The 26,971-nt window shown below is 42.2% G+C and overlaps 1 protein-coding gene across 2 annotated transcripts in view; it reads right to left on the bottom strand.

Annotated features, from left to right (window-relative positions):
- Positions 1–26,971, bottom strand: part of lpcat2 (lysophosphatidylcholine acyltransferase 2) — a 110,310-nt gene that overhangs the window by 11,644 nt on the left and 71,695 nt on the right. For both annotated transcript variants that reach the window (XM_068049476.1, XM_068049477.1), the window contains 6 exons: positions 23,875–23,929; positions 16,476–16,558; positions 15,945–16,070; positions 10,947–11,100; positions 10,388–10,486; positions 7,896–8,037 (listed from right to left, as the gene is read on the bottom strand). In XM_068049476.1, coding sequence (XP_067905577.1) covers positions 7,896–8,037; positions 10,388–10,486; positions 10,947–11,100; positions 15,945–16,070; positions 16,476–16,558; positions 23,875–23,929 — 659 coding nt within the window. The remainder of the gene's footprint in view (positions 1–7,895; positions 8,038–10,387; positions 10,487–10,946; positions 11,101–15,944; positions 16,071–16,475; positions 16,559–23,874; positions 23,930–26,971) is intronic.

The following is a 26,971-nucleotide window of genomic DNA, read 5'->3' as shown; positions in this document are numbered from 1 at the left end:
ATGCCTCAGATAATAAAGGCAAGTATCCCATATGCCTCCCGAACCAAATTATCTACCTGTGCTGCTGCCTTCAGTGATCTATGGACAAGTACATCAAGGTCCCTCTGACCCTGTGTACTTCCTAGGGTGCGACCTTCCATTGTATATTTCCTTGCCTTATTTGTCCTCCTAAAATGCATCATCTCACACTTCTCAGGATTAAATTCCATTTGCCACTGCTCCGCTCATCTTACCAGCCCATCAATATCGTCCTGTAATCTAAGGCTTTCCTCCTCACTATTTACGACACCACCAATTTTCGTGTCATCTGCAAACTTACTGGTCATACCTCTTATATTCACGTCTAAATCATTAATGTACACTACAAACAGCAATGGTCCCAGCACCGATCCCTGTGGTACACCACTGGTCACAAACTTCCACTCGCATAAACAACCTTCCACCATCACCCTCTGCTTCCTGCCACTAAGCCAATTTTGGATCCAATTTGCCAAATTGCCCTGGATTCCATGGGCTCTTATCTTCTTAACCAATCTCCCATGCAGGACTTTATTAAAAGCCTTACTGAAGTCCATGCAGACTACATCAACTGCTTTACCCTCATCTACACATCTAGTCACCGTCTCGAAAAATTCAATCAAGTTAGTTAGACACAATCTCCCCCTGACAAAGCCATGCTGACTATCCCTGATTAATCCCTGCCTCTCCAAATGGAGATTAATCCTGTCCCTCAGAATTTTTCCAATAGTTTCCCTACCACTGATGTTAGACTCACCGGCATGTAATTACCTGGTTTATCCGTGCTACCCCTCTTGAATAATGGTACCACATTCACTGTTCTCCAATATTCTGGTACCTCTCCTGTGGCCAGAGAGGATTTGAAAATTTGTCAGGGCCCCTGCTATCTCCGCCCTTGCCTCAAATAACAGCCTGGGATACATCTCATCTGGGCCTGGGGATTTATCCACTTTTAAGCCTGCTAAAATAGCTAATACGTTCAAGTATATCACAATCCCCCTCCCTGATCTCTACACCTACATCGTCCTTCTCCATAGTGAACACAGATGAAAAGTAATCATTTAAAACCTCGCCTACATCCTCCGGTTCCACACACACAGATTGCCACTTTGGTCCCTAATGGGCCCTACTCTTTCCCTGGTTATCCTCTTGCCCTTAATATACTTATAAAACGCTTTAGGCTTTTCCTTTATCTCGCCCGCCAGTGTTTTTTCATGTCCCCTCTTTGCTCTCCTAATTACTTTTTTTTTTAAGTACCCCCCTACACTTTCTATACTCCTTTAGTGCCTCCGCTGTTTTCAGCCCTCTGAATCTGCCATAAGCCTCCTTTTCTTTTTCCTGATCCAATCCTCCATATCCCTTGACATCCAGGGTTCCCTGGACTTGTTGGTCCTACTCTTCACCTTAACGGGTACATGTTAGCTCTGAACTCTCACTATTTCCTCTTTGAATGACTCCCACTGGTCTGATATAGACTTTCCTACAAGTAGCTGCTCCCAGTCTACTTTGGCCAGATCCTGTTTTATCATACTGAAACCAGCCTTCCCCCAATTTAGTACCTTTATTTCTAGTCCATCTTTATCCTTTTCCATAACTACCTTAAATCTTAGAGTTATGATCACTATCCCCGAAATGCTCCCCCACTGACACTTCTACCACTTGCCCAGCTTCATTCCCTAGGATTAGGTCCAGTACTGCTCCTTCTCTTGTAGGACTTTCTACGTACTGGCTCAAAAAGCTCTCTTGTATGCATTTTAAGAATTCTGCTCCCTTTAAGCCTTTTGCACTAAGACTATCCCAGTTGATATTGGGGAAGTTGAAATCCCCTACTATTATTACCCTAATATTTTTACACTTCTCTGAGCTTTGTCTACATATCTGCTTCTCTATCTCTCCCTGACTGTTTGGAGGCCTGTAGTACACTCCCAGCCAAGTGATTGCCTCCTTTTTGTTTTAAGTTCTACCCATATGGCCTCATTGGAGGAACCTTCTAAGATATCATCCCTCCTTACTGCAGTAATTGATTCTTTGATCAACAGTGCAATACCACCTCCTCTTTTACCCCCTTCCCTGTCACGCCTGTAGATTCTATACTCTGAAATATTGAGCTGAAAGGATATTACTGCCATAGAGGGAGTGCAACAAATGTTCACCAGACTTGTTCCCAGGATGGCGGGACTGTCCTATGAAAAGAAATTGGGGAAACTGGGCCTGTATTCTCTTGAGTTTTGAAGAATGAGAAGTGATCTCATTGAAACCTACAAAATATTTAAAGGGACAGACATGGTAGATGCTGTTAAGTTGTTTCCCCTGGTTGGGGAGTCTAGAACCAGGGGACACAATCTCAAAATAAGGGTGACGCCACTTAGGACAGCGATGAGGAGAAATTTCTTTATTCAGAGGGTTGTGAATCTTTGGAATTCTCTACCCCAGATGGCTGTGGAATTGAGTATGTTTAAAGTAGAAATTGACAGATTTCTAAATACCAATGACATTTATGGATATGGGGATAGTGTGGGGAAAAAGGCATTGAAGTGATCAGCCATAATCATAGAGTGGTGGAGCAGACTCGATGAACTGAATAGCCTACTCCTGCTCCTATGTTCCTAGGATTTGGGAGGTAACAACACATTCAAGGACTTGAGGGGAAAGAGAGTTTGGAAGTGGGGTGGTAGTTTGCAAGTCAGTGGGGTCAAGGTGTTTTTTTGAGGGGGGTGATGGCGCTGGATTTGTAAGGGAGCAAGACTGCATCAGAGGTAGGCAAATTAATGGGAATAGGGTTGAGAGAGCAGGGTCACATGAACAAGATGAGCTTGCAGAGGGAATCAGGGGAAATAGGCGAGAAACCAATGAAAAATGAAATGTTTTATGGGCTAGGGCAAAGGGGAACTTTAGTTTGGTGAGCTAGGGGAAGTGAGGAATACAGCAGAGGCAGCTGAATGAATGGTCTCAATCTTCGTAACAAACATCCATGAGGTCCTTGCAATTTTTGTTGGAGGTGAAAGTGGAAGAAGCGGGGCAGGGAAGGGGGGGGGGTGGGTGGAAAGGTCATGAGGGGGAACCAGTGGATGTAGTGTATTTGGATTTTCAAAAAACATTCAGTAAGATGTCACACAAGAGGTTACTGCACAAAATGAAGGCTCATGAGATTGGGGGAAATATATTAGCATGGACTGAAGATTGGTGAACACCAGAAAAGAGTAGCAGCAATAAACAGGTCAGATTCCTGTTGGCAGGCTATAGCTAGCAGGGTGCCGCAAGGATTAGTGCTTGGACATCGGCTATTTACAAACTATATTAATGACCTAGATGAGGGGACAGAGTGTAATACATCCAAGTTTGCTGATGTTACAAAGCTAGATGGGAAAATAAGCTGTGTGGAGCACACAAAGAGGCTGCAGAGGCATATCAACAGGTTGAATGGGCAAGAATATGGCAGATGGAATATAATGTGGGGAAGTATGAAGTCATCCACTTTGGTAGGTAAAATAGAAAAGCAGAATATTTTTTACATGGTGAGACACTGAGAAAAGTTGGCATTCAGGGGGACCTTGGTGCCCTTGTACACAAATCGCAGAAAGTTAACATGCAAGTACAGCAAGCAATTAGGAAGGCAAACGGTATGACAGTCATTATGACAAAGTACAAAAGTCTTACTGCAATTCGATAAGGCCTTGATGGAGTACTATGTACAGTTTTGGTCTCCTTATCTAAGGAAGGATGTATTTGCCTTGGACGGGGTGCAACGAAGGCTCTTTAAATGGATTCCTGGAATGAAAGGATTGTTCTATGGGAAGAGATTGAGTTGAGTTGACTAGGTTTTGTTGACTAGAATTAAGAATCAGAGGTGATCTAATTGAAATACAAAATTCTTAAGAGGACTGATGGGGTAGATGCTGGGAGGGTGTTTCCCCTAGCTGGGAAGCAGAGAACTAGGGGTCACAGTCTCAGACTAAGGGGTCGGCCATTTAGGACCGAGATGAGGAGATATTTCTTCACTCATAGGGTTGTGAATCTTTGGAATTCTCTACCTGAGAGCGCTGTGGTCGTTCAGTCATTGAGTATATTAAAGACAGAGATCAATAAACCTTTGGGTATTCAGGGAATTAAGGGATTTGGGATAGTTGTGAAGGTAGCGTTGATGTAGAAGTTTAGCTATGATCTTATTGAATTTTTTTCTTTATTCATTCATGGGATGTGGGCGTCGCTGGCCAGGCCAGCATTTAGTGCCCATCCCTAATTGCCTTTGAGAAGGTAGTGATGAGCTGCCTTCTTGAACTGCTGCAGTCCATTTGGGGTAAGCACACCCACAGTGTTGTTAGGAAGGGAGTTCCAGGATTTTGACCCAGCAACAATGAAGGAACGGCGATACAGTTCCAAGTCAGGATGGTGAGTGACTTGGATCGGAACTTGCAGGTGGTGGTGTTCCCATGCATTTGCTGCCCTTGTCCTTCTAGATGGTAGAGGTCCCGGGTTTGGAAGGTGCTGTGTAAGGAGCCTTGGTGCATTGCTGCAGGGCATCTTGTAGATGGTACACACTGCTGCCACTGTGCGTCGGTGGTGGACGGAGTGAATGTTTGTAGATGGGGTGCCAATCAAGCGGGCTGCTTTGTTCTGGATGGTGTCGAGCTTCTTGAGTGTTGTTGGAGCTGCACCCATCCAGGCAAGTGGAGAGTATTCCATCACACACCTGACTTGTGCCTTGTAGATGGTGGACAGGCTTTGGGAAGTCAGGTGGTGAGTTACTCGCCGCAAGATTCCTATCCTCTCACCTGCTCTTGTAGCCACGGTATTTATATGGTTACTCCAGTTCAGTTTCAGGTCAATGGTAGCCCCCAGGATGTTGATTCAGTGGGGGATTCAGCGATGGTAATGCCATTGAGTGTAAAGGGGAGATGGTTAGATTCTCTCTTGTTGGAGATGGTCATTGCCTGGCACTTGTGTGGCGCGAATGTTACTTGCCACCTATCAGCCCAAGCCTGGATATTGTCCAGGTCTTGCTGCATTCTACACGGACTGCTTCAGTATCTGAGGAGTCACGAACAGTGCTGAACATTGTGCAATCATCAGCAAACATCCCCACTTCTGACCTAATGACTGAAGGAAGGTCATTGATGAAGCAGCTGAAGATGGGTGAGCCTAGGACACTACCCTGAGGACCTCCTGCAGTGATGTCCTGGAGCTCAGATGATTGACCTCCAACAACCACAACCATCTTCCTTTGCGCCAGGTATGACTCCAACCAGCGGAGGGTTTTTCCATTGACCTCAGTTTTGCTCGGGCTCCTTGCTGACATAGTCGGTCAAATGCTGCCTTGATGTCAAGGGCAGTCACTCTCACCTCACCTCTCGAGTTCAGCTCTTTTGTCCATGTTTGAACCAAGGCTGTAATGAGGTCAGGAGCTGAGTGGTCCTGGCGGAACCCAAACTGAGCATCACTGAGCAGGTTATATGCTGCTTACGCAGTTTGGCATGCAGATAGTCCTGTGTTGTAGCTTCACCAGGTTGACACCTCATTTTGTGGTATGCCTGGTGCTGCTCCTGGCATGCCCTCCTGCACTCTTCATTGAACCAGGGTTGGTCTCCTGGCTTGATGGTAATGGTAGCGTGGGGGATATGTCAGACCATGAGGTTAAAGATTGTGGTTGAGTACAATTCTGCTGCTGCTGATGGCCCACAGCGCCTCATGGATGCCCAGTTTTGCATTGCTAGATCTGTTTGAAATCTATTCCATTTAGCACAGTGGTAGTGCCACACAACACGATGGAGGGTATCCTCAATGTGAAAGTGGGACTTCATCTCCACAAGGACTGTGCAGTGGTCACTCCTACAAATACCGTCATGGACAGATGCATCTGCGGCACGCAGATTGGTGAGGACGAGGTCAAGTATTTTTTCCCCTCTTGTTGGTTTACTTATCACCTGCCGCATACCCAGTCTAGCAGATATGTCCTTTTGGACTCGGCCAGATCGGTCAGTAGTGGTGCTACCGAGCCACTCTTGGTGATGGTCATTGAAGTCCCCCACCCAGAGTACATTCTGTGCTCTTGTCACCCTCAGTGCTTCCTCCAAGTGCTGTTCAACATGGAGGGGTCCTGACTCATCAGCTGAGGGAGGGAGGGCGGTAGGTGGTAATCAGTAGGAGGTTTCCTTGTCCATGTTTGATCTGATGCCATGAGACTTCATGGGGTCCGGAGTTGATGTTGAGGACCCCCAGGGCAACTCCCTCCCTACTGTATACCACTGTGTCACCACCTCTGGTGGGTCTGTCCTGCCGGTGGGACAGGACATACTCGGGGATGGTGATGGCAGTGTCTGGGACATTGTCTGTCAGGTATGATTCCGTGAATATAACTATGTCAGGCTGTTGCTTCACTAGTCTGTGGGACAGCTCTCCCAAATTTGGCACAAGCCCCCAGATGTCAGGAAGGAGGGCTTTGCAGGGTCGACAGGGCTGGGTTTGCCATTGTCGTTTCCTGTGCCGAGGTCGATGCAGAGCGGTCTGTCCGGTTTCATTCCTTTTTATTGACTTCGTAGCGGTTAGGTACAACTGAGTGGCTTGCTAGGCCATTTCAGAGGGCATGTAAGAGTCAACCACATTGCTGTGGGTCTGGAGTCATATGTAGGCCAGACCAGGTAAGGACAGCAGATTTCCTTCCCTAAAGGACATTAGTGAACCAGATGGGTTTTTACAATCGACAATGGTTTCAAGGCCATCATTAGACGAGCTTTTTAATTCCAGATTTATTAATTGAATTCAAATTCCACCTTCTGCTGTGGTGGGATTCGAACCCATGTCACCAGAGCAATACCCTGGGTCTCTGGGTTACTAGTCCAATGGCAATACCACTACGCCACCGCCTTCCCTCAGCAGAGTAGGCTCCAAGGGCCTGATGGTTTACTCCTATTCCTAATTCTTATTTTCGTATCATTATTGTGAAGGGTTCAAGGAGACCAGTAGTAGTGAAGACAAGAAGCCGTTGGTTACCAGGATGATCCTGGAGAAGTGAGCAGTTTTGGTACAGAAGAGCAGAACCGGATATAATAAAAGCAAAATACTGCAGATGCTGGAAATCTGAAATAAAAACAAGAAATGCTGGAAATACTCAGCAGGTCTGGCAGCATCTGTGGAGAGAGAAGCAGAGTTAATGTTTTAGGTCAGTGAACCTTCATCAGAACCTGATAGTGCTTAATGTGGTCCAGCCAGATCTGGCAATGAACAGCTAAACCAGTTATCCACCGTAAATGTTCAAGTCTACATTCCCTTGGACTGAATGGAATAAAGATGGCAGCCATATTAAGGGAAATGATTGGCTGGGAGAGAATAAGTGTTTTATTGGGGACAAAGGCATCAAAGGTAGAGGTGAGGGTGTGATTGAGCAGATCGATAGCTACAGAAGTATTTTGCTTTGTAGAGGGCCAAAGGCTGGACAGCTGGGAATTTGTGAATGCCATCGTAACTGACTTGAGGGTGTGGGGGTTGAGGGTGGGAAAAGGGGGAGAAAGTGTTTTCCCCAGGGACGGATGCAGAAGGAAGTGAGGAACTACCATCCAAGGCTCCCATTCCTGAACACTATTCTGTACCCGGGTAAAGTACATGATAATTGAAAGCAGCACAACTAATGGTTGCGATGGGTCTACAATTGATCTTCATTGTCTACCCTATCACAAAAATAGGCTATTTGAACAATGTACTGGAGAGCTACAGGCAGCTGCGGTATCTTACTCCTGCCTTCCCAAAGGTGAAAAAAAATCACAGGGGAAACCATTAATGCTTTTTTCTTTTTTAAAAAAAATGCTTTTCCAATTCTACTAAATGCACAGAAGGAATGAAAACATTCTCTGTAACTTGAAATTGACCAACTGAAATTTACTCACCATATGAAATCTTTCCTGAAGCATTCACATCGATATCTGAGAATAATCTGGAAACATCAAGTTCATGCACACCCAAAGCAGATCGCCAGAGAGCAGTAAACTCTTCTTCAGTTATATATCCATCCTCATCCATGTCAAACAGCTGAGATAGAGAGAGAGAGATCAACAATTAGAAATAATTATATTGGCAGGTGGGGGGTTTGCCTGAAAAGACAGAGGCACACATTATTTTGCCACATGAACAAAAACTTAAAATTGCCAGCCCTGACTGAAAGGACATTTGCATAGTACCAAACAATGTTGAAACAATGGGGACCCAGTAGTTGCTTCCCCAATACACAGAAGTGGTCAGATCAGTTTTAGTCACATGGCTGTTGCAGAGAATTTAAACTTCCAACAAAGGATTTTGAAGAGACAAAGCCGTGTGCTCATGGAGTAAAGATCGCTCCTGGAACTGAAGCAAGAATTACAGCCTCTCCTGTCTGCCTGCTTCCATCTCCTTCCCACAGAACTGAATCTTGTGAAAACATGTCAAACTCAAAGAGAGAAAAGTTTCCTACTTGAACAAGGTTTTAAAAAGACTACTTTCAAAAGGACTACAGTGAGCTCGAAGCACTAACAAGATATTGCCTCAAACCCCTCTCTACTATATTTTTCTCTTCTCTTTTCTGTCCCTATCTGCATGTGATATCGCGTGTGCATGCTAGCGTGGGCGCGTCATATATCCATAGGCATGAACCATATTAGATTTTAAGTTTTAAGTTTTAATAAAATTTCATCTTCTTTAAACCTGAGAAAGCCTGTGTGAATTGGTTTCTTTGTCTTATAATTGGAAAACTGTGAACAAGGATTCACAAAAAGGGGAGTTCAAAACACAGTGTGTTTAAAATCAAACCCTGTTATAATGAGACCAGGTAAAGATAGTAACAGACCCCTGGACACATTTCTTACCAGATCATAACAATACACTATTTATAAATGATAACTGCATATTTGATAAAGTGACTTAGAAGTTGAATTTTATCCAACTCAATGCAAAACTAGAACACCAAACCACTATGAAGAAAATAGTAAATGTGTAGAAAGTTGCATGAGTTTATTTAAACCCAAGCTATTTACAGCTATTTTTAAAAAATAATTTCCTCACTAACTTTGATACCAATAAAGTGAATTTTAAATCAAAAGAGAACTTTATTCAAATAATGAAGAAATTTCACTTGCTCAAAGCCTATTACATTTTTAAACTTTGCCAGTTCTGATGATAGGTCACAGACCTGAAACATTAACTCTGTTTCTCTCTCCACAGATGCTGCCAAACCTGATGAGTATTTCCAGCATCTGCAGTATTTTGCTTTTATATTAATACATTTTCTCACCCTGGGATGATTCAAATTTGTTGACTATGGAAGGACAGAGAGCCACACTATAGATGGAGAGTTTATGTATCACGGAACTGATTGAGTCAAAGCATTCATATAAAAGGACTAGGAACTCAGTCACTATCATGGCAGGAACACCTACCTCCTCTCTAGGTCATGAGATCTTGGCACTTTCACATTTCACAACATCCACTGGGAAAGGACGCAAGGAAGTTCTGGGACGGCCAGAGGAAAAAATGGGATCTGTTGTCAGGTAGAGATGTACATCTCCTGTTCTCACTAAAGGCCTGTTCGGGTATGAAAGTGAAACCCGACCTGGGCCTGACCCGACCATATCCAACCCGAACTTGACCCAGGCCCCAGTCCTTTGAATTTTTTCCTGCACCCGATCCAACCTGACTACCGTAATAAAGTTAATTACATCAAACATACCTTGGCCAAATGTTGTGATCCTCCATTCCGCAAGCAGGCTATTCCTGCAGAATTGTGCAGGAGTTCCCTCCCTGAGCAAGGCAGCACCGTGTCCGCGTCCAGCCTGACCCGACCCGAGCCAGAATGCCGGACGCGGAAGAGAAACCTGATACAACCCCGACACATGTCGTCGGGTTTGGGTCGGGTAGCCATGCTTCAGTTCTCACAGCCACTGATCAGCAGGTTTCATGTCATTCAGTACAGCTCCCAAGGATGCAAGGTGCTCATGCTAATTTGAACACACTAGAGAGAAGATAGACAAACTGCTGACACAGGGAGACTGTTCATCCACTCCAAAGGTTGTTTTTCAACTTTTTGCTCTTATAGCACATATGGACAGGAAGAATTACGCAGTAAATGTCCCAAAATCAAAAAAAAACATTGAAAGGATGGCATTCTTTTCATTTTCTCTGCAGCGGAATAGCCTGCTGATGGCAAGATCCCATAGTGCTCATAGTGCCATGAATAATGGCAACCAATTGCTTTTAACAGTACATTTCAAGGAAACACTGACTCTCCGTTTAATTATTTTAAATTCACGTGTAATCATATCTAAATGGTTTCATTCAATTTGGAAAACGTAGTGGACAGCAAAAATCAACAGTTCAATCTCGCAGAGTAGCAATATTGTACTATTTTTACCTTAAATGCAAACTGAATAGTGTCCTCTGTGTTGGCAGGACTACAAAGAACCACCAAACCGATTACATATTCTCTGAAATCTATCGTGCCATCGCCATTCTAAAAAGACAAAACATATGTTGGTCATGTTTATTACCTATGAAATATTATCTGCTTTAAAAAACCTGACAAATTGAGATGGTAAACAGATGTAGTACTACAATTTAATGTAACATTTACACAGATCTCCACTATATTGTTTGCTTGTCATGATTATGAAATTATGGATGCAATTACAGTATTGTACTGAAGAACATAATTGTACTCCATGCACTACTTTAAATGCCATTACAGAGAGAAATGACCATTTTGTTAGAATTTTCAATGTGACTTAAATTCCAGAGTCACGCATTCTACACATAATAACTTGGCCTAATTACTGGAATTGCTCAGTTACTCTTGGAATAATGCTCAATGTTCTACAAATTTATTAAATTGTTACAAAAAGTTGGGGGAAAATTGCATCTTCCTTTCCCAACCACACAATTTTTCTTCTTTAAAAATTTTTTAAAACACCTACCCGATCAAAAAGGGCAAAGACCTCCCTAAGTGGAGCTGAAATTGGCAGTTTCAAGTGTTCTGCAAATTCTTCAATACCAATCCTTCCACCCTTGGACTTATTGGCAATTGCAGCAAAACTGTCCAGCTGTTTTCTTATATTATCCCATTTCAGACTGTAAGAGTAAATCAAATAATTGGACATAGTAAAAAGTAACTAGTTAAGCTAGCAAACTTAAAAGCTAAGACTTTCTGCTTTACTAAAAGCCAGGGTTATCTATCACTGTGAATGTTTGCACTTCAAAAACGAATATATCACATACAATGGGTAAATAATATAGAGAGAGAGAGAATGAAAAGAATGAGACATAAAATTTAGAAGCTTCATGAGTTTGGAAATAGAATTCACATGATCTTCCCTTTCCTGTTCAATGCATTGAGCACAAGATGATCATCCGTAAAGCCTGGCTCGGGTATAAAATTAAAACCCGACCCGACAACAGCCAACCCGAACCCGAACCTGGCCAGAGTCCTTTAATTTTTTTAAATGCCCGACCCAACCTCGACACGTAGTCGGGTAGCCAGGCTTTACTACAGAGTGCGGAGTCCGGACTGCACATTTCCCGCCTAGACGTCTTGAATGTTCATTTGAAGATTACTTCCCGGAGCAAGGCAGCACTCTCCACGTCCAGCCCGACCTGACCCGAGCCCAAATGCTGGACCTGGAAGAGAGACCTGACCCCGACATATGTCGTTGGGTCTAGTCAGGTTCGGGTCGGGTAGCCACGTTTTAATCATCCGTACAAGTTCAACATGCTTCCCCAAAGCGACCCAATGTTTTTCCCTCAAAGGACAGAATTAAATTACATTTTAAGTCTTCATAATTGCATAGGAAATAACTTTGACACACACACGCACAAGATAACCAGTCTAAAACACGGAGCATGATTTCCGCCTCACTACTAGCCTTTTTTCAGCATAAACAGGGTGGTAAGTGAGATGATTTTAGAACAGATGATCAAAAGATTGGTAAACTGATAGGTTTAGGGAGCATCTTAAATGGTGAGAGAGAGGTAGAGATGTAGAGATTTAAGAGGGAATCCCAGAGTTTTCTGAAACACGTGATATTTGTTCATTAAAGAATTGGAAAACACATTTGGCTTTCATCAAGAAATTCTCAAGACCATTTCTTAATTTCTTAAGACCATTCGTCTTATCCACCACGGTAAAGCGAAAAGGTTGGTGTTAAAACTCCTTCTACTGTGGCAATATGCTAAATTGTGTTGGCCTGGCGGGGGTTCCGACACTGGGCTAGAAAGCCGGCAGCACCCCCGCCTCAGCTGTTTGGGGGACCCCCAACTGCATTTCTCGGCACTCAGGCAATAAACTGCCTGGCGCCGGGGCTCCCGGCCCTTTGGGAGCCTGCCTCCAAGAGCTGCTGGACAATCAGAGGGCTGGAGGCTCTTCAGTCTCAGCAACTTCACCAGGAGCGGTGACCACTGCTGAGACTGCACCCAGCCAGGAGAAGCAGCATGGATGCTGACCACCCCACAAGCTAAGTGGGGGCAAGGGTTGTCAGATCTGATCAGGCAGGCCCCTGCAAAGCTAAGGGATAATGGGCCTTGTTAAAGGCCTATTAAGGCATTTGTCAGAGGCTGACTCGTCAACCTCCAGAGGCATGGAGTAACAGTAGCAGTTGGGGGAAAAACAATAAAACGGCCCTCCCCGCATTGTCTGGCTTCAGTTGCAGGTCACGCTGTGGAGGGGCAGCCCCTCCACAATGATGGCTCAGCTACTAAGGGCTTTTTTATTTCAAATTTAAAAATGTTGGAGAGAGGGTGCCTCCATCTTGGGGTGCCCTCTTTTGCTTAGCTGAAAAGGCATGTTGCTGCTTCTTCTGAGCTGGAAGGCGTCCTACTGGCCCTCAAGCTTCAAGCGCCTACCCAGCACCCTTAATTTGATGCCGAGCCCACCCTCTGGCCATTAATTGGCCAATTCAGGGGAAATCACAGGCAGGTAACTGTTCATCACATGGTGCAGGTTTCTGACCCCCATTTGATCCTAACGGCAGTGTCGCGAAGCCCATGGGGAAAATCCTGCCAAAGGTTTCTGAGGCTAAGAGTTAATCAGTTATCAAGATTAGCCTGACCCAGGGTCTCCTTATCTTTAACTCTGGGCATCATGGGGCACATTAAAATAGGAAGGAAGGAAATGAAATCTGACAGTCGTCAAAGAGCTTACAGACCATGCAATAACAGTAGTTCCTTTACACCACATCAAAAGCAGAAATAGCAGTGTGCACCACAGATGGAGGGGGGAAACTAGGCAATGTACCAAGGCATAAATTTACTGGTTGATGTATCAATGTCTTAAAGATTTTCAACATTACAGCTTCATGCTCTAGTTCTTGCAAGACCACCTATACCAACTCTTTTCTAACATGCAAGCAGGATAGAAGAGGCCATATCGAAAGGCTCCGATCTCATGAATTCTCAATCGCATTAAATTGGGCCCAACACATCTGCAAATTGTATATTGAAGGGAAAAATCTTTCAATGATAACTACCCAGCCTCAGGTTACTGGCCCTAGCTAGAATCTATAATTTGAGTTGGAACCTGAGCATTCTGGAGATGATCCATTTGCAGTTTTGAAGAAAGCTCCAGCAGGTACCCCTTTGACAGGTCCATTAAATGAAAATTTTTTCTCCTTGAATTGTTTTACACAATTAACCATTTCGATTTTCTTTAAACCCATCAATTTTCATCAAGGGACTTTCTAACCAGCTCTTGATGCCAAACAACTGCTCTTTCAGCTGTACAAACCTGGTCCTGTTTCCCATCAATTCTTGTTGAAACAAAACCATGACAGATTGGATATATGCCCTGTTCAGCATAAGACTACCTACATTTTTTTGGTGGGCAAGAGGAAGTACTGTACTTTGCTGCACCAGTATATGTCCCTTATAATTGGCTGTCACATGCTGGGAGTAGTCTACTAAGATGGAATACACACATCATTTGGTTCAGGGCCCTAGTACTAATGGGCAATAGCTATTTAATTTGTGCAACATAAAAATAGAAAATGCTGGCAATACTCAGATGGTCAGGCAGCATCTTTGGAGCGAGAAATGAATTAAGGTTTTGGGTCATTAACCTTTCACCAGATTCCTTTTCTTATCTGATGCTTCAGTTATACTTGAACAGATAAACAGCACTAGGACCAACTATAATTTAAAAAAAGTGCTGGAAATACTCAGCAGGTCTGGCAGCATCAGTGGAGAGAGAAGCACAGTTATCTTTTAAGGTCTGTGACCTTTCAGCAGAACTGGCAAAGAATAAATCTAGTATACTGCATTCGCTGCTCACAATGCGGTCTCCTCTACATTGGGGAGACCAAACGCAGATTGGGTGACTGCTTTGCGGAACACCTCCGCTCAATCTGAAAGCATGACCCCGAGTTTCCGATTGCTGGCCATTTCAACACTCCCCTCTGCTCTTATGCCCACATCTCTGTCCTGGGATTGCTGCAGTGTTCCAGTGAATATCAATGCAAGCTCGAGGAGCAGCATCTCATTTACCGATTAGGCACACTACAGCCTGCCAGACTGAACAATGAGTTCAATAATTTCAAAGCATGACAGGCCCTCCTTTTTATTTTTAGTTATTTTTTCCTTTATGTGTATATTTTATTTTAGTTTGTTTAGTTTGGTTCTACTGTGCCTACCCACTGATTTTTTTCATGTTTGTGCTTGGGGCCAGGCTGTTCAGCTTTCTGTCAATTAATACCCTGTCTGTACTAATGCTTTGTCTTTCACCACACCATTAACATACCGTTTGCCTTTGCTCCATGACCTTTTGGTCAGTTATTCTCTGTGACCTTGTCCTATCAACACCTTCTCTTTTGTTATCTCTTGCCCCACCCCCGCTTTACTTGCTTAAAACCTATTACATTTCTGGCTCTGCCAGTTCTGATGAAAGGTCACTGACCTGAAACGTTAACTCTGCTTCTCTCGCCACAGATGCTGCCAGACCTGCTGAGTATTTCCAGCATTTCTTGTTTTTACATCAAATTAGGATGTGTGCAAATTTAGTTGCAGAGTTTCAGAAGAAAATCAGCTTTCAGCTGCCACTTGCACCATTATATAATTCAGATGGCATTTAATATCACTCCTGTTCTGCTCCTTTTTTGGTCTTTCTTGCATTCATTTTCTTTGCACGTTTCTTTTTTGACCCTCTCTCCATCATCATTCATTTGTTCCCTGGTCCCTTTATTTGTGTCCATTCACCATTTTCTGTCCAGCACCTTTTCCACTTAAACTGCATAGTGGAGGTGGAAGGGTGGACAAAGACCAGAGATGACAGCCATCAAATAAAACACTTAGGGGAAGTAAATATTGAGGACGAAGACAAATGCTTTGATGGCTGCTAATTATAATTGGGAGTGTGGCAGAAAACTAATGTGACAGAGTTCTTTTTAAGTCTCTCTCAAGTTGACAACCAAAATTTGCAACCTGAAGAGGAAAACAATGCGAGGCAAAAAGCTTCCCTGCACTATGGAAAACAAAACTGAAGCCTCTGAGATGTGTCTCACCTTTAATATGACACTGGAATACAAGGGGTCAGGTGGACAATGTCCCATGTTAGAGAGTGTCAAATATTTTACAACAGACATTGCGCTAATGTTTTACTAGTGCAAATGCACAGCTTTTCCATTTGTACATGAAATACTTTCACTGTTATTCCCTCCCTCTATCTTTATTGTGTGTATTTGGGAGGTATTTAAAATGCTTCATCTTTCAACATTAGTAGAGATGAGTGACTTTTAAAGTACAATAGAAGTAGCACATAAGTATTGAACTGAAATGCTGGTTTGCAACATAACGAAATACAGGCATTCATTCGGTCCGGCAATTTCCTGAAAAAATTAACGTTTTTAATCTGAGTATTTGTACTCTTAAATATTCAAACTTTCAAACCAGAACAAACTTTTACATCACCCCATAAAGTCAGATGAACATACTTGAGTTTTTTGCTAATTTTGGTAAACTCCACCAAGCCAGCTTCCATGGGCAAAGTCAGTTCACCTGCTGAAATCATCAGTCTGCAATCTTCAAATGTGTGATCCGTAATTGGTACATCCAATGCTCTACAAAAATGATAAAATACACTGCAGCAAATATGGATACTACCAACATAAAACATGAAATGAAATAAGTACCATGATATTTTACCTGCCTCAACAGGTATTTATAAAAGGAAGTTATATTTTGTAGCCAATTTATTCTGCCTACATAACATAGGTCTATTAAAATTACTTAAATTATTCTCAATAGGATACTGAAAACCATGACCAAAGTATGAAAATAGGAGTGAGGCTGAGTTAATATTGAAAATACAAAATTGATTACAATTTTTTTGTGGTCTTAAATTTTCCCATTACAGAGACAAAGCAAAATGATCATTTCTGAGAAGGAACATAGTAAATAAAAATATAAAATTAATAGGAAACTTTATATAGAAAACAGGGTGAAGTTTGGTTCAAGTTACTTACAAGGCCATAATACTACGAACTCTGCTGCCATACAGGAAAGGATCACATTTTTCTTCGTCATTCGGTACATATACAGGCAAAAACTGCAAATGTTAAGTTTAATGTTATTAGCTTTACATCACCCAATTCTGACTTCAGAGGCATGAAGCATTCAGAGCATAAAGGTGAAGGAGGCAACCAGCAACATTAGATCAAACAGATCCTGTACAAAAGAATTAACAGCATATAAATCAAGGATTAGTAACCAGTGAAATCTAAAAAAAATACATTTCACTTCAGTCCAATAATTCAGAGCACTTAGAATGGAAACAGATGTCAAGGTTACATCAAAAATTAACACTATCATGTAAGAATACAAAAAATAGACTGAATGAACATTCAATGGCATGACTTCAGCTGTGATTTGCCAAGGTGCGCTGAAGTATCAAAATAATCGTACACTTCTGTGCACGTGGAGCAAGACTACTAGAAAATGATTGTTTTGTGATCAATCATGACTCAGTTGGTAGCCCTTTCAATTGAGTTAGATGGTTGTGGGTTCAAGCACCACTCCAGAGACTTGAGTACATAATCTAGACTGAAACATCAGTGCAATACTAAGGGCGTGCTGCACTGTCAAAGGTACTATCTTTCGGATGAGACAGTTAACCAAGACCCTCTCTGCCCTCTCAGATGGACGTAAAGAACCCCATGACACTATTCAAAGAGGAGGGAAGTTTTTCCAGAGTAATGACCAATATTTATCCTTCAAACAACTTCATTAAAACAGACTACTTGATCATATATCTCATTGCTGTTTGTGGAATAACACTGTGCGCAAATTGGTTGCCATGTTTCCTAGAACAGTGACTACACTTCAGAAGTACTTCATAGCGGCTTTCACGTCCGTGAATGGCATTATATAAATGCAAGTCCTTTCCTTTATCTGGGATAAATCAGCTGCAGATACAACAAATTAGGTAATTTTTTTTTTAAGAAAGTGGTCTCAAGTTGCTGGATGACTAGGAGGAAAAAAGTTGAAATCACACAAATACCCAAGCCTTAACTCAGTTCATTATGCATAATCCATAATGATCCAAGAAACTTTACACATAGACAAAACACATTTTAACTAAAAAGAGGGAAGCTAAATATAATTCTACCTATTCATAATGCCACATTCTGCATTTAATCAGCTCAAACTATACAGCCAACAACCCATGAAAGTCAATATGGGTCGAAGAATCAGCAACAGTGAATAAGATATCCAAAATTGTATTTATGCGCACAGCAAAATAGAATTTTTACTTTTATGAGGGCCTACACTAAAAAACAAAAGGTCTCTTCCTGTCTCTGCATTTTACTTGCTTCCAGACAATGTAAAATATGTTGCACTGTTTCATCCGCTATCCTTAATATTTCTCGGCAATACTTGGGGCGGTACCACTATCTGGTGAACAACCGTCCATTCTTTGTCCGCAGGTCTGTGAGGAGACCCCCACATCCTCACCAGAATCCTATTTTTTATATAGTAGCCTTTTGGAATTCCTTTAGCCTCAACTTCAGTTAGAGCCGATTGTGTCACTTTATTTAACTCTGCATCGGCTTGCTGAGCCTTCAGAGAAGACTTATGAAACATTTCCTTTATTCAAACAAATCCCAAAGAAAGTTTCATATATTTGGCTATCTGCTGTGGTGCCTATTTGACGTCCAACAATGGAACTTGTTCAGCCATTGCCTGGGTCACTACACATGAAGGAAAAATTCCTGGAATCTTTTCCTACAACTGTTCTGTCTCTTTGACTTCACTTGGTCTTTCCATGACTACTGCACAAGCTACTACCTTCGTTCCGGCCAAATCATTCCCGGAGGTCGATTCAGACTACAGGCAAACTATGGACAACTCCTAGTTACCGTTCCAGACATTAGGTCAGAATCTAGGTACACCTTATACAAAGGTATGGGTATATACTCCCCGCCGATACCATTCACTAAAACCTTAGCATTCAATGAACTCTCTGGTGGAAATGTTATGCCTTCTCCCAGCGAGAGAGTTTGGGTGGCTCCTATATCCCCAAGTATAATTATAGGTTTACCTGCCTCACTTGAGGGATAAGGAGTTACTTTTCCTTGTGACAAGAATTCCCTACAACTCTCAGGTATCTTGTTCGCGGCCCCTGCACTCACTGCAGTTTTTATACTTGGCCTTACAGCTGCAGTCAGAGCTACAGCCTGATCTGTCGTACTTTCAGTCAGGGCTCCTTCCTCCACATTGGCCTTGTGTACCCCAATAGGTCTCTTGGGTTTACCCCGCAACTTCCAGCAGTCTGCATGATGGTGTCCCATCTTGTGGCAATGCTAACACTTAGGCTTGCAGACCTCACTTCCACCCTCAGCATCTTCCTTTCTCGCCTGAGGAGATCCTGGGGGCATTCCCAGCTGTCCCTTCTTGTCCCCAGCTATGTGCCTTCCTTTCACCCTCCCGCCTTCTATCCTTCTCGGGTTTGTGCAGATGATGGACAAAGGGTTTGGGCTTATAAACAAACTCGTAATCATCAGTGATTTCCACTGTCTGGCTGTTGAAACCTTCTGGTTCTCTACACGAGTTCTTACTAACGGAGGGAGTGAATTTTTCAATTCTTCCAGGAGAATTAATTCCCTAAGGGCCTCGTACGTGGCCTCTACCTTTGATACCCGCATCCAACGATCAAAATTAATTTGCTTTACCCTTCCAAATTCTATACAAGTCTGCCCAGGCTGTCTCCGGAAGTTCCGAAATTCCTGCCTTCAGGTAAGCTTCAGGGACCAACTCATAAGCAGCGAGAATAGCCTATTTTGCCATCTTATAATCAGCAGAAGCCTCCTCAGAAAGCATGGCATAAACTTCTTGAGCTCTGCCCATCAACCTGCTTTGCAAAAGCAGTGTCTAGCTTTCCTTCGGCCACTTCATCTGTCCGGCTATCAATTCAAAAGAAATGAAAAATGCCTCTACGTCCCTTTCCTTAAACTTCGGGAGGGCTTCTGCAAATTTAAACAGCTGTCCACTGGGTCTTGGGCTGGAGTCAGCTCTTTCCTCACCAGAACTTTCACTGGACTCAAGACCACCCTTTTGTCTTAGTTCCATCTTTTTTAATTCAAATTCCCTACCTTCTCTTTCACTTTGAAATTCTAGTTCAAGTTTTTTCATCTCTTTTTCCTGTTCAAGCTCAAGCTGCTTCATCTCCAAGTGAATTTTAGCTAATTCAACTGCACTACCATCTGGTTCACCTTTTTCTTCTTCCAATTTCAAATGGTGTGCTATTACCTCAATTATGTCTGCTTTCTTAGCCTCTGGTTTTTACTCTATCACCAACGGATCTACCAAATCCTTTAGCCTAGCCTTGGTTAAGTTTCTCAAATGACTCAGGGATACAACCTCCTTCCCCAGAAAGGTCGTAGCAACTGACAAAGACATTCCCGTAATGTAAACTTTATACTAATGCACAAAAAACTTGCTTTTATACTTTTCCTCTTTTCAGTTATTATTACCCCATTACAATTGCACGTCATCGGCGTCAGGTTATCCCGGATGGACGCCAATTATATGTTACGACCAAGGTGGGAGGAGTGCACTTTCTTTTCTAGTTCCACTTCTCCACAGGTCACAACATTTTTTTTTAAATGTTTACCCAGTTACCGATTAGGTCAATTACATACTCTACTCTTTTTCCCAGAATAAAATACACCAACCAGGTTTCTTGAATAAACAAAATTTTCAGTTTATTAAAAAAAAAAACTTAACCAGTAATGAAGCAAGGCATTAGCACACAGACTGAAATATGAAAGTTCCCTTTTTAAATCCCCTACACACAAACACAAAAAAAAACAGAAATTCTCTCTGCAGAGGTCTGCTACAACAAAAAAAGAATACTTTGGCTAAACACTCGCTAATTCTTGAAGAAAAAAAGATGTGGAAAGATGTCAGTTGTCTCTTTTTGATTTGGCGTCCCAAATACGCATATACGGCTGTCACTAGGATCTTTCTAGAGCAGTTCTTTTCAGGCGACGTTGAGGATCAGTTTGGCAGGCTTTTCCAGGAGAAATGCAGCATCAAGGGTTTCTAGCAGGCTTTTCAGGAGAAATGCAGCATCAGTTTCTTGCACTTGATTCTCAGGAAGTTCTCAGAGAGACAGAAGAAGGTGAGCTGTAGGTGGCTGCTCTCTTGGCTGGATTTCTCCAACTGTCTTCAAAACATTTCACACCCCAATACATTGTCCAAAGCGAAACCCAAAACAATATCTCAAGAGTCAAGCCTCCTGACCCCTATAAATCTTGAATCGTCACTTCTCTGCAAACATCTTCCCCAGGTCACCAAGGTTTCTATTATTTATTAAGCTTAAACCTCATAACTTGCAGCAAGGCTGTTTTGAAACATGTGTCCTTTCAATGAACTGTCAACAACAAAACAAAATCCAGCTTCTATGAAATCTTCAGCCTTCCAATGAATCCATCTCCACAATTTAAATATAAGTCCTCAAAAACAATTTTAAAAAAGCACTCTTGAAACATTACTTCCCCTTTGTTTTTCCCCCCTCATTTCTTGCTCAATGTTGGTCGGAATTGTACACTCAAGGGTGGCATTTTAATTGACCATTCATGTTCCTTTCTTCAGAGAACTCGATAGTTTTGTAATCTGATTAAAAATATGTCTGATTCCTCACTGTAAAGCTCCCCTGAACAACCTCTGATGGTCATGTGGGCATAGAAGTCACTATTCGAGGCTTTGTAGAGCACAAGAATGTAAGAAAGCGTGGAAAGGCCATTCACGCCATCAAATTTATTCCTTCCAGGTATAATGTGCTCGGTCATGGACTCCATCCAACGCACTTTAATTTCTGAATAATAGTTGTGGAACACTTCTCAGAGAAATGAACTAGATGGTAAAAAAGTGCAGAATTAACAAGCCTCAAGCTCCCCCACACCTCAATGACAGTGGAGAACATATTACTGTATCGGCTAAAACAAAATTCCAGAATACCGACAGAATACTTAATCAATCTTACATTCTGCATTATTCATTTGGAATTAAGTTGCTTTATTTGGAATGTTTTTTAAAATATTCTTTCATGGGATGTGGGCGTCACAGGACAGGCCAGCATTTATTGCCCATCCCTAATTGCCCTTGAACTGAGTGGCTTGCTAGGCCATTTCAAGGGCATGTAAGAGTCAACCACATTGCTGTGGATCTGGAGTCACATGTAGGCCAGACCAGATAAGGACAGCAGATTTCCTTCCCTAAAGGACATTAGTGAACCAGATGGGTTTTTAACAACAATTGACAATGGTTTCATGGCCATCATTAGACTAGCTTTAAGTTCCAGATTTATTAATTGAATTCAAATTCCACCTTCTGCTGTGCTGGGATTCGAACCCATGTCCCCAGAGCAATACCTGGGTCTCTGGGTTACTAGTCCAGTGACAATACCAGTACGCCACCGCCTCCCCCAATGTCATTTCCCATATTCAGAAACAATTATATTCCAAATTCTATACAATCACTTCTATTATATTTATAACCTATAAACTGGTTCCTAAACAAAATATTTTCCAGATGTGAACATAATTCTTGGCTTTCCTGAGAATTCCTGTCACTACACTTACCAAATTGCTAGAGTTTGTAAATGACAAAGAGCGACTGGTGTTGGAAATCTGACCAGTTTTACACTATTTAAAGAATTATTATTACAGTGGTATTACTTTGAAGCATGATGTGGGTAGTTGTGGGGCCTGGCTATGTTCTGAAACTCTGTTTATCAACTCATGGTGGAAATTCATTATTATGCAGTAATCAGTGCATTCGTCCACATTAACTACATTAGATTGGTCAAGAAAATATGAGGAGTGGCATTATTTTATATCTTGTTAAAAAAAAAATGCCTTGGCCCAACTGTCCAATGCCTTTTAACCTCTGACCCTGAAGATTAAGCTTGGTCTTGACTTACTGCATGTAATCCTACAGGAGATACACTAATCATCAGCAACAGAATACAGGTTATTGGTTGCAAACCCTAAATGTGAGGCAGTCAGGTCCACTCAAGAATACATTTCAGCTCCCTCCCCTTCCTGTAAACAATGACTGTGCATGTTAGGTTTTGTTAAATTACTGTACTGTGCAATAGTTTTTATTTTCACAAAAAAATCATCTTGACAGAGCAACATAGGTCAGAAATTACTGTTGCTGTAGCAAGCCACACTCAGTTCAAGGGCAATTAAGGATGGGCAATAAATGCTGGCCTAGCCAGCCCAGTGACGCCCACATCCCACAAAACAAATATTTTTTTAAAAAGGTGAATGTTCAATACATTCAACTAACTTTTCTCTGTTTGCTATCTTAATGGAAGGCATTAATCTATCAATTTTAATAAGTGTCTCCTCTGTTAAAATAGCAGGGAAATGTCATATATGAGTGTGCCAAGCATTCATCAGCTGCTATTAGTAACAGTAATTCCTAGCCTCACATCATAAAATATCAGAAATGAAAAGCAAGTTGATCAGCTCTAAGAGGTAAAAAGTCGTTAAGATTTAGATGCGTCCCTTTATTCTAAGGTTTTGCATCAATGATACTGAAGCTACTTAAAAATATATACTTTTAAAATTTAAAATAATTAAATCAGCACACCCTCAATTCATGTAATCTCACATTTCTCTCTGGACTGACACAAGGTCTGAAACAGAGACAGAGATAATAATGTTTTGTGAATGTAGAAAGTGCTGCTGCTTGGGATTATTGTAGATATGAGATGCATCATTTAACAATGTACCTGGAGTGAGATTTACTGGACCCTTTAAAGTTCCACTGAAGTCCTCAAAACTACTTTTACTTTCACATTTAGATCACCTGTAGGTAGTATGATACATATCTAAAATGTCAGAAAATCTGTCTAATTAAAAAAAAAAATTAAAATTTTCTGGAATGTCCTTTTGAAAATACAGCTCATACCTTCAGCGCTTCCATCTCCATTCAATAAATTCTAAATTCATCCCTGCGGCAAAGTACACTTTTGCATACTTTGCTTTCTTTTTTGCCTACTATAAAAGTGATAGCATGTTGGATTGCCTGCATATTAAATTATGGCAAGTCTGTGTACTGTTGCACTTTCAAACAAACTCATTTTCACATGTCAGAGGCTATCAGTTTGTTAGTTTTCTAGGTCGACACATATGCATTCTTGTCCTCTAGTTCTGTGCTCAGTCCAGTAACCTGCTTTGTATCCAAATTATCCATTCCCACAGCATTTTAAAGATCTTGATCATGTCTCCTCTCCATCTTTCCTTTCCCTAATGGAAAGTTTATTTCTAATTCTCTACAACCAAGAGGTCCACTTTGAATTGATAGGTATAATCGATACCAGCAGCTAAGCACTATAATTTGTACTCTTACCTCAACTTCCACATTTGTGCATGGTTGACATAATGTTAAGAACATGAGTGTTGCCCTGCAAGACAGCAAACAGTAAAATTTGAAAAGCAAAACTTCAGTGAATTCTTCATATATCTAGTTATTCAAGTTTTTACCAAAAGTGGCAACACCCAGTTCATTGTACATCACGTGAGATTACCAAGACTGTTCACAAAACAGGCCACTGTTAAAAATAACACATCAGTGCCGTGTGCGTATTTCAGCACACCATGCCATGTTGTTTTGGGATTCTAGATTCACATCTATGAACCATTTCCAGCAGCTTGGGTGAGGAACTGGAGAAAATAAATACATTTGGTAGATCAGAATAGCAAGTGAAAATGGAAAGACAAGCTTCAGATATGCCCATTGGTGTTAGTGACAGAACACTTTTGATCACAAATAATTGCAGATGAGGAAGACCATTCGACCTATCTTAAGTTAAACAAGCCCTAAAGTCCCTCTTATTACAGCAAACAATTGGTTCTTAAATGATTTTATGGTTCTCATTTCGACTACTCTCTTCAGGAATGCATTCCAAGTAATCATTGTGTGAGAAAAACTGATGTCTGACCTAAATTTGCTTTTTACTAGTTTGAAACTGTGAAACTATGGAGAGCTGCTGGAGGTTTGGAGATCAGGTTTTGGCCTTCCTGTCCAGTTAAGGAATAAAGAAGCACACAGCTTGTCTGTGAGTTCCGATAAAGAAATCAGACCTGAAGATGGAAAGTTCTTTCAAAATCTCTTTGATCTGAAGAGAAGTGCATCATTTTAACTATTGATGATCATAGAATAATACAGCAGAGAAGGAAACGGAGGGCATTAGACCTATCATATCTGCGTTGGCTCTTTGAAAGAGCTATCCAGTTAATCCCGCTCTACACCTCTTTCCCCAAAGCCCTGTCATTTGTTTTCTCCTTCATACTTGGGAGAGACTAGAAAAATTACGGTTATGCTTCTTGCAGCAGAGAAGGTTATGGGAAGACCTAATAGAGGTTTTCAAAATCTTGAAGGGTTGTGACAGAGTACATAAGGTGAACCTGTTTCCCGTAGAAGGGGCAGTAACCAGAGATTTAAGGTATATTAAATTTAAGGCATATGGCAAAACAGAGGCAACATGAAAAGCATTTTTACGCAGCGAGCTATGATGATCTGGAATCCATTGCCTGAAAGCAGGTGGAAGCAGATACAGCAATAACTTTTGAAAGGGAATTGGATAAATATTTGCCAAAGGTGAAATTCCAAAAAGCTGGTACAGTTACAATGGGCTGAATGGCCACTTCACGTGCAGTATAATTCTATGATTCTATGCAACTGAAGTCTTTCATTCCTTGTAGCGTTCTAGTAAATGTCTTCGGCACCCTATCTATACGGCCTTGACATCCTTCCTAAAGTGTAGTGCTCCGAATTGGCTACATTACTCCATCTGGAGCCGAACCAGTGTTTCACAAAGGTTGAGCATAACTTTCTTGCTTTTGTATTCTTATAGGATAGAATTTCCGCTGTGGAGGCAAATGGGTGAGCTGGGAGCAAATAGCACAGCGTTTTGAAAAGTGTACTTCCTTGAGTTTCCACTCAAACTCAATTGCATATCTCCAAACCAGCATAATGGGGCAGCAGTTTGGAACTTGAGCTTTTTTTCTAAACTTTGCTTTTAAAAAAACTCTTCATATATTTACGAGTGGTAGTTTGGTACAGTTTGACTAATACAGCTGAAAATGAGTTCACCACAAAAAATAAGCATTTTTAAAAAATCAGTGGCCGTAATTTTACCTAGTCATATCTGGCTTCCTCGGTGGCGGGCGACGACGTTGGGTCGGGTCCCCAATGTCAACGCTGAATTTCCATTTTTATGCATGTCGGATGGAGGGCGAGATGGAGGCACCACTTGCCATCTGATTTAAGGCAATTAAGGGCCAAATGAAGTTATTAAAAAGGCAACTGACAGCAATTTTACATCGGCCATTCGACTTTACATTGTGCAAACGTCTAGGGGGGGCGGGGGTGGAGTGGCGAGGGCAGGGGTCTCAAGCCCGGCAGCTTGAAAACAGCAGCAACCACTGTGTCAGTGAAGGAGTTGGAGGTACTTGAATTTTAATTTCTGTCTGTTGTATTCATTAATTGCAAGGTCGAGACCGATATTATAAAACTCCTGGTAGGGCCACAGCATAAGTGATTTATCCTGGGTAGGAAGGGGGGTTGCGAATGCCTGTCCTTGCAACAGGCAGCAAATAGCTGTCCCCAGTACATCTTTGGGACGCTGCAGCCATGGGCATTGTCCACTCTGGAGCAGCGTCCTCTAGCGAGGAAGACAACGCCACAAGGAGGGACAGGGGAACAAGTGGCCAGGGAAATTAGTGACTTGCTGGCCAACTGCAGCCTGGTTATGGGGGAGGGGCAGAAGGCCACAGAGTGCACCAGGAGCAAACACCTGTGAGGAGACGAGTCTACCCAACAGGCAGGGTGTACTGGCAGCAGCTGAGCTTTCTGCAGATATCAGAGCGCCAGTGCCTTAGAAGACTGTGCCTGTCCTGACACACTGTCACATCTCTGTGTGAGATGATGGCAGTGGAGGTCAGCTTCAACTCCATGGGTGGCCATCCAATGCTGGTGGCACAAAAGATCACAGTCGCTCTGAACTTCTATGCATCAGGCTCATTCCAGGCTTCCACAGGAGACATGTGCAGAATCTCAATTATCAGAGCAGCACTGCATAAAGGTGGTAACTGATGCCATATTCAAGCATGTCAACCAGTTCATCAAGTTCCAGACAGACTCTACCAGTCAGGCCGAGAGAGCCAGAGGCTTCAGCACCATTGCTGGATTCCCCATGATCCAAGGCGTGATTAACTGTGCACATGTGGCCATCATAGCACCTGCAGGTCTGTCAGAGCCTTCATTAATCGAAAGGGGTTTCACTCAATGAATGTGCAACTTGTCTGTGACCACCGTAAGAGTATATTGCAGGTGTGTGCTCGTTATTCAGGAAGCAGTCACGATGCATTCATTCTCCGGAGCTCCCACGTGCCAACGCTTTTCAGCCCTCAAGTATCTGGAAGGATGGATACTTGGAGACAGG

The sequence above is a fragment of the Heterodontus francisci genome, chromosome 17 (assembly GCF_036365525.1).
Source record: "Heterodontus francisci isolate sHetFra1 chromosome 17, sHetFra1.hap1, whole genome shotgun sequence".
Classification (NCBI taxonomy): Eukaryota; Metazoa; Chordata; class Chondrichthyes; order Heterodontiformes; family Heterodontidae; genus Heterodontus; species Heterodontus francisci.
The sequence above is the reverse complement of the archived record's forward strand: the minus strand, read 5'-3'. Positions and strand labels throughout refer to the sequence as shown.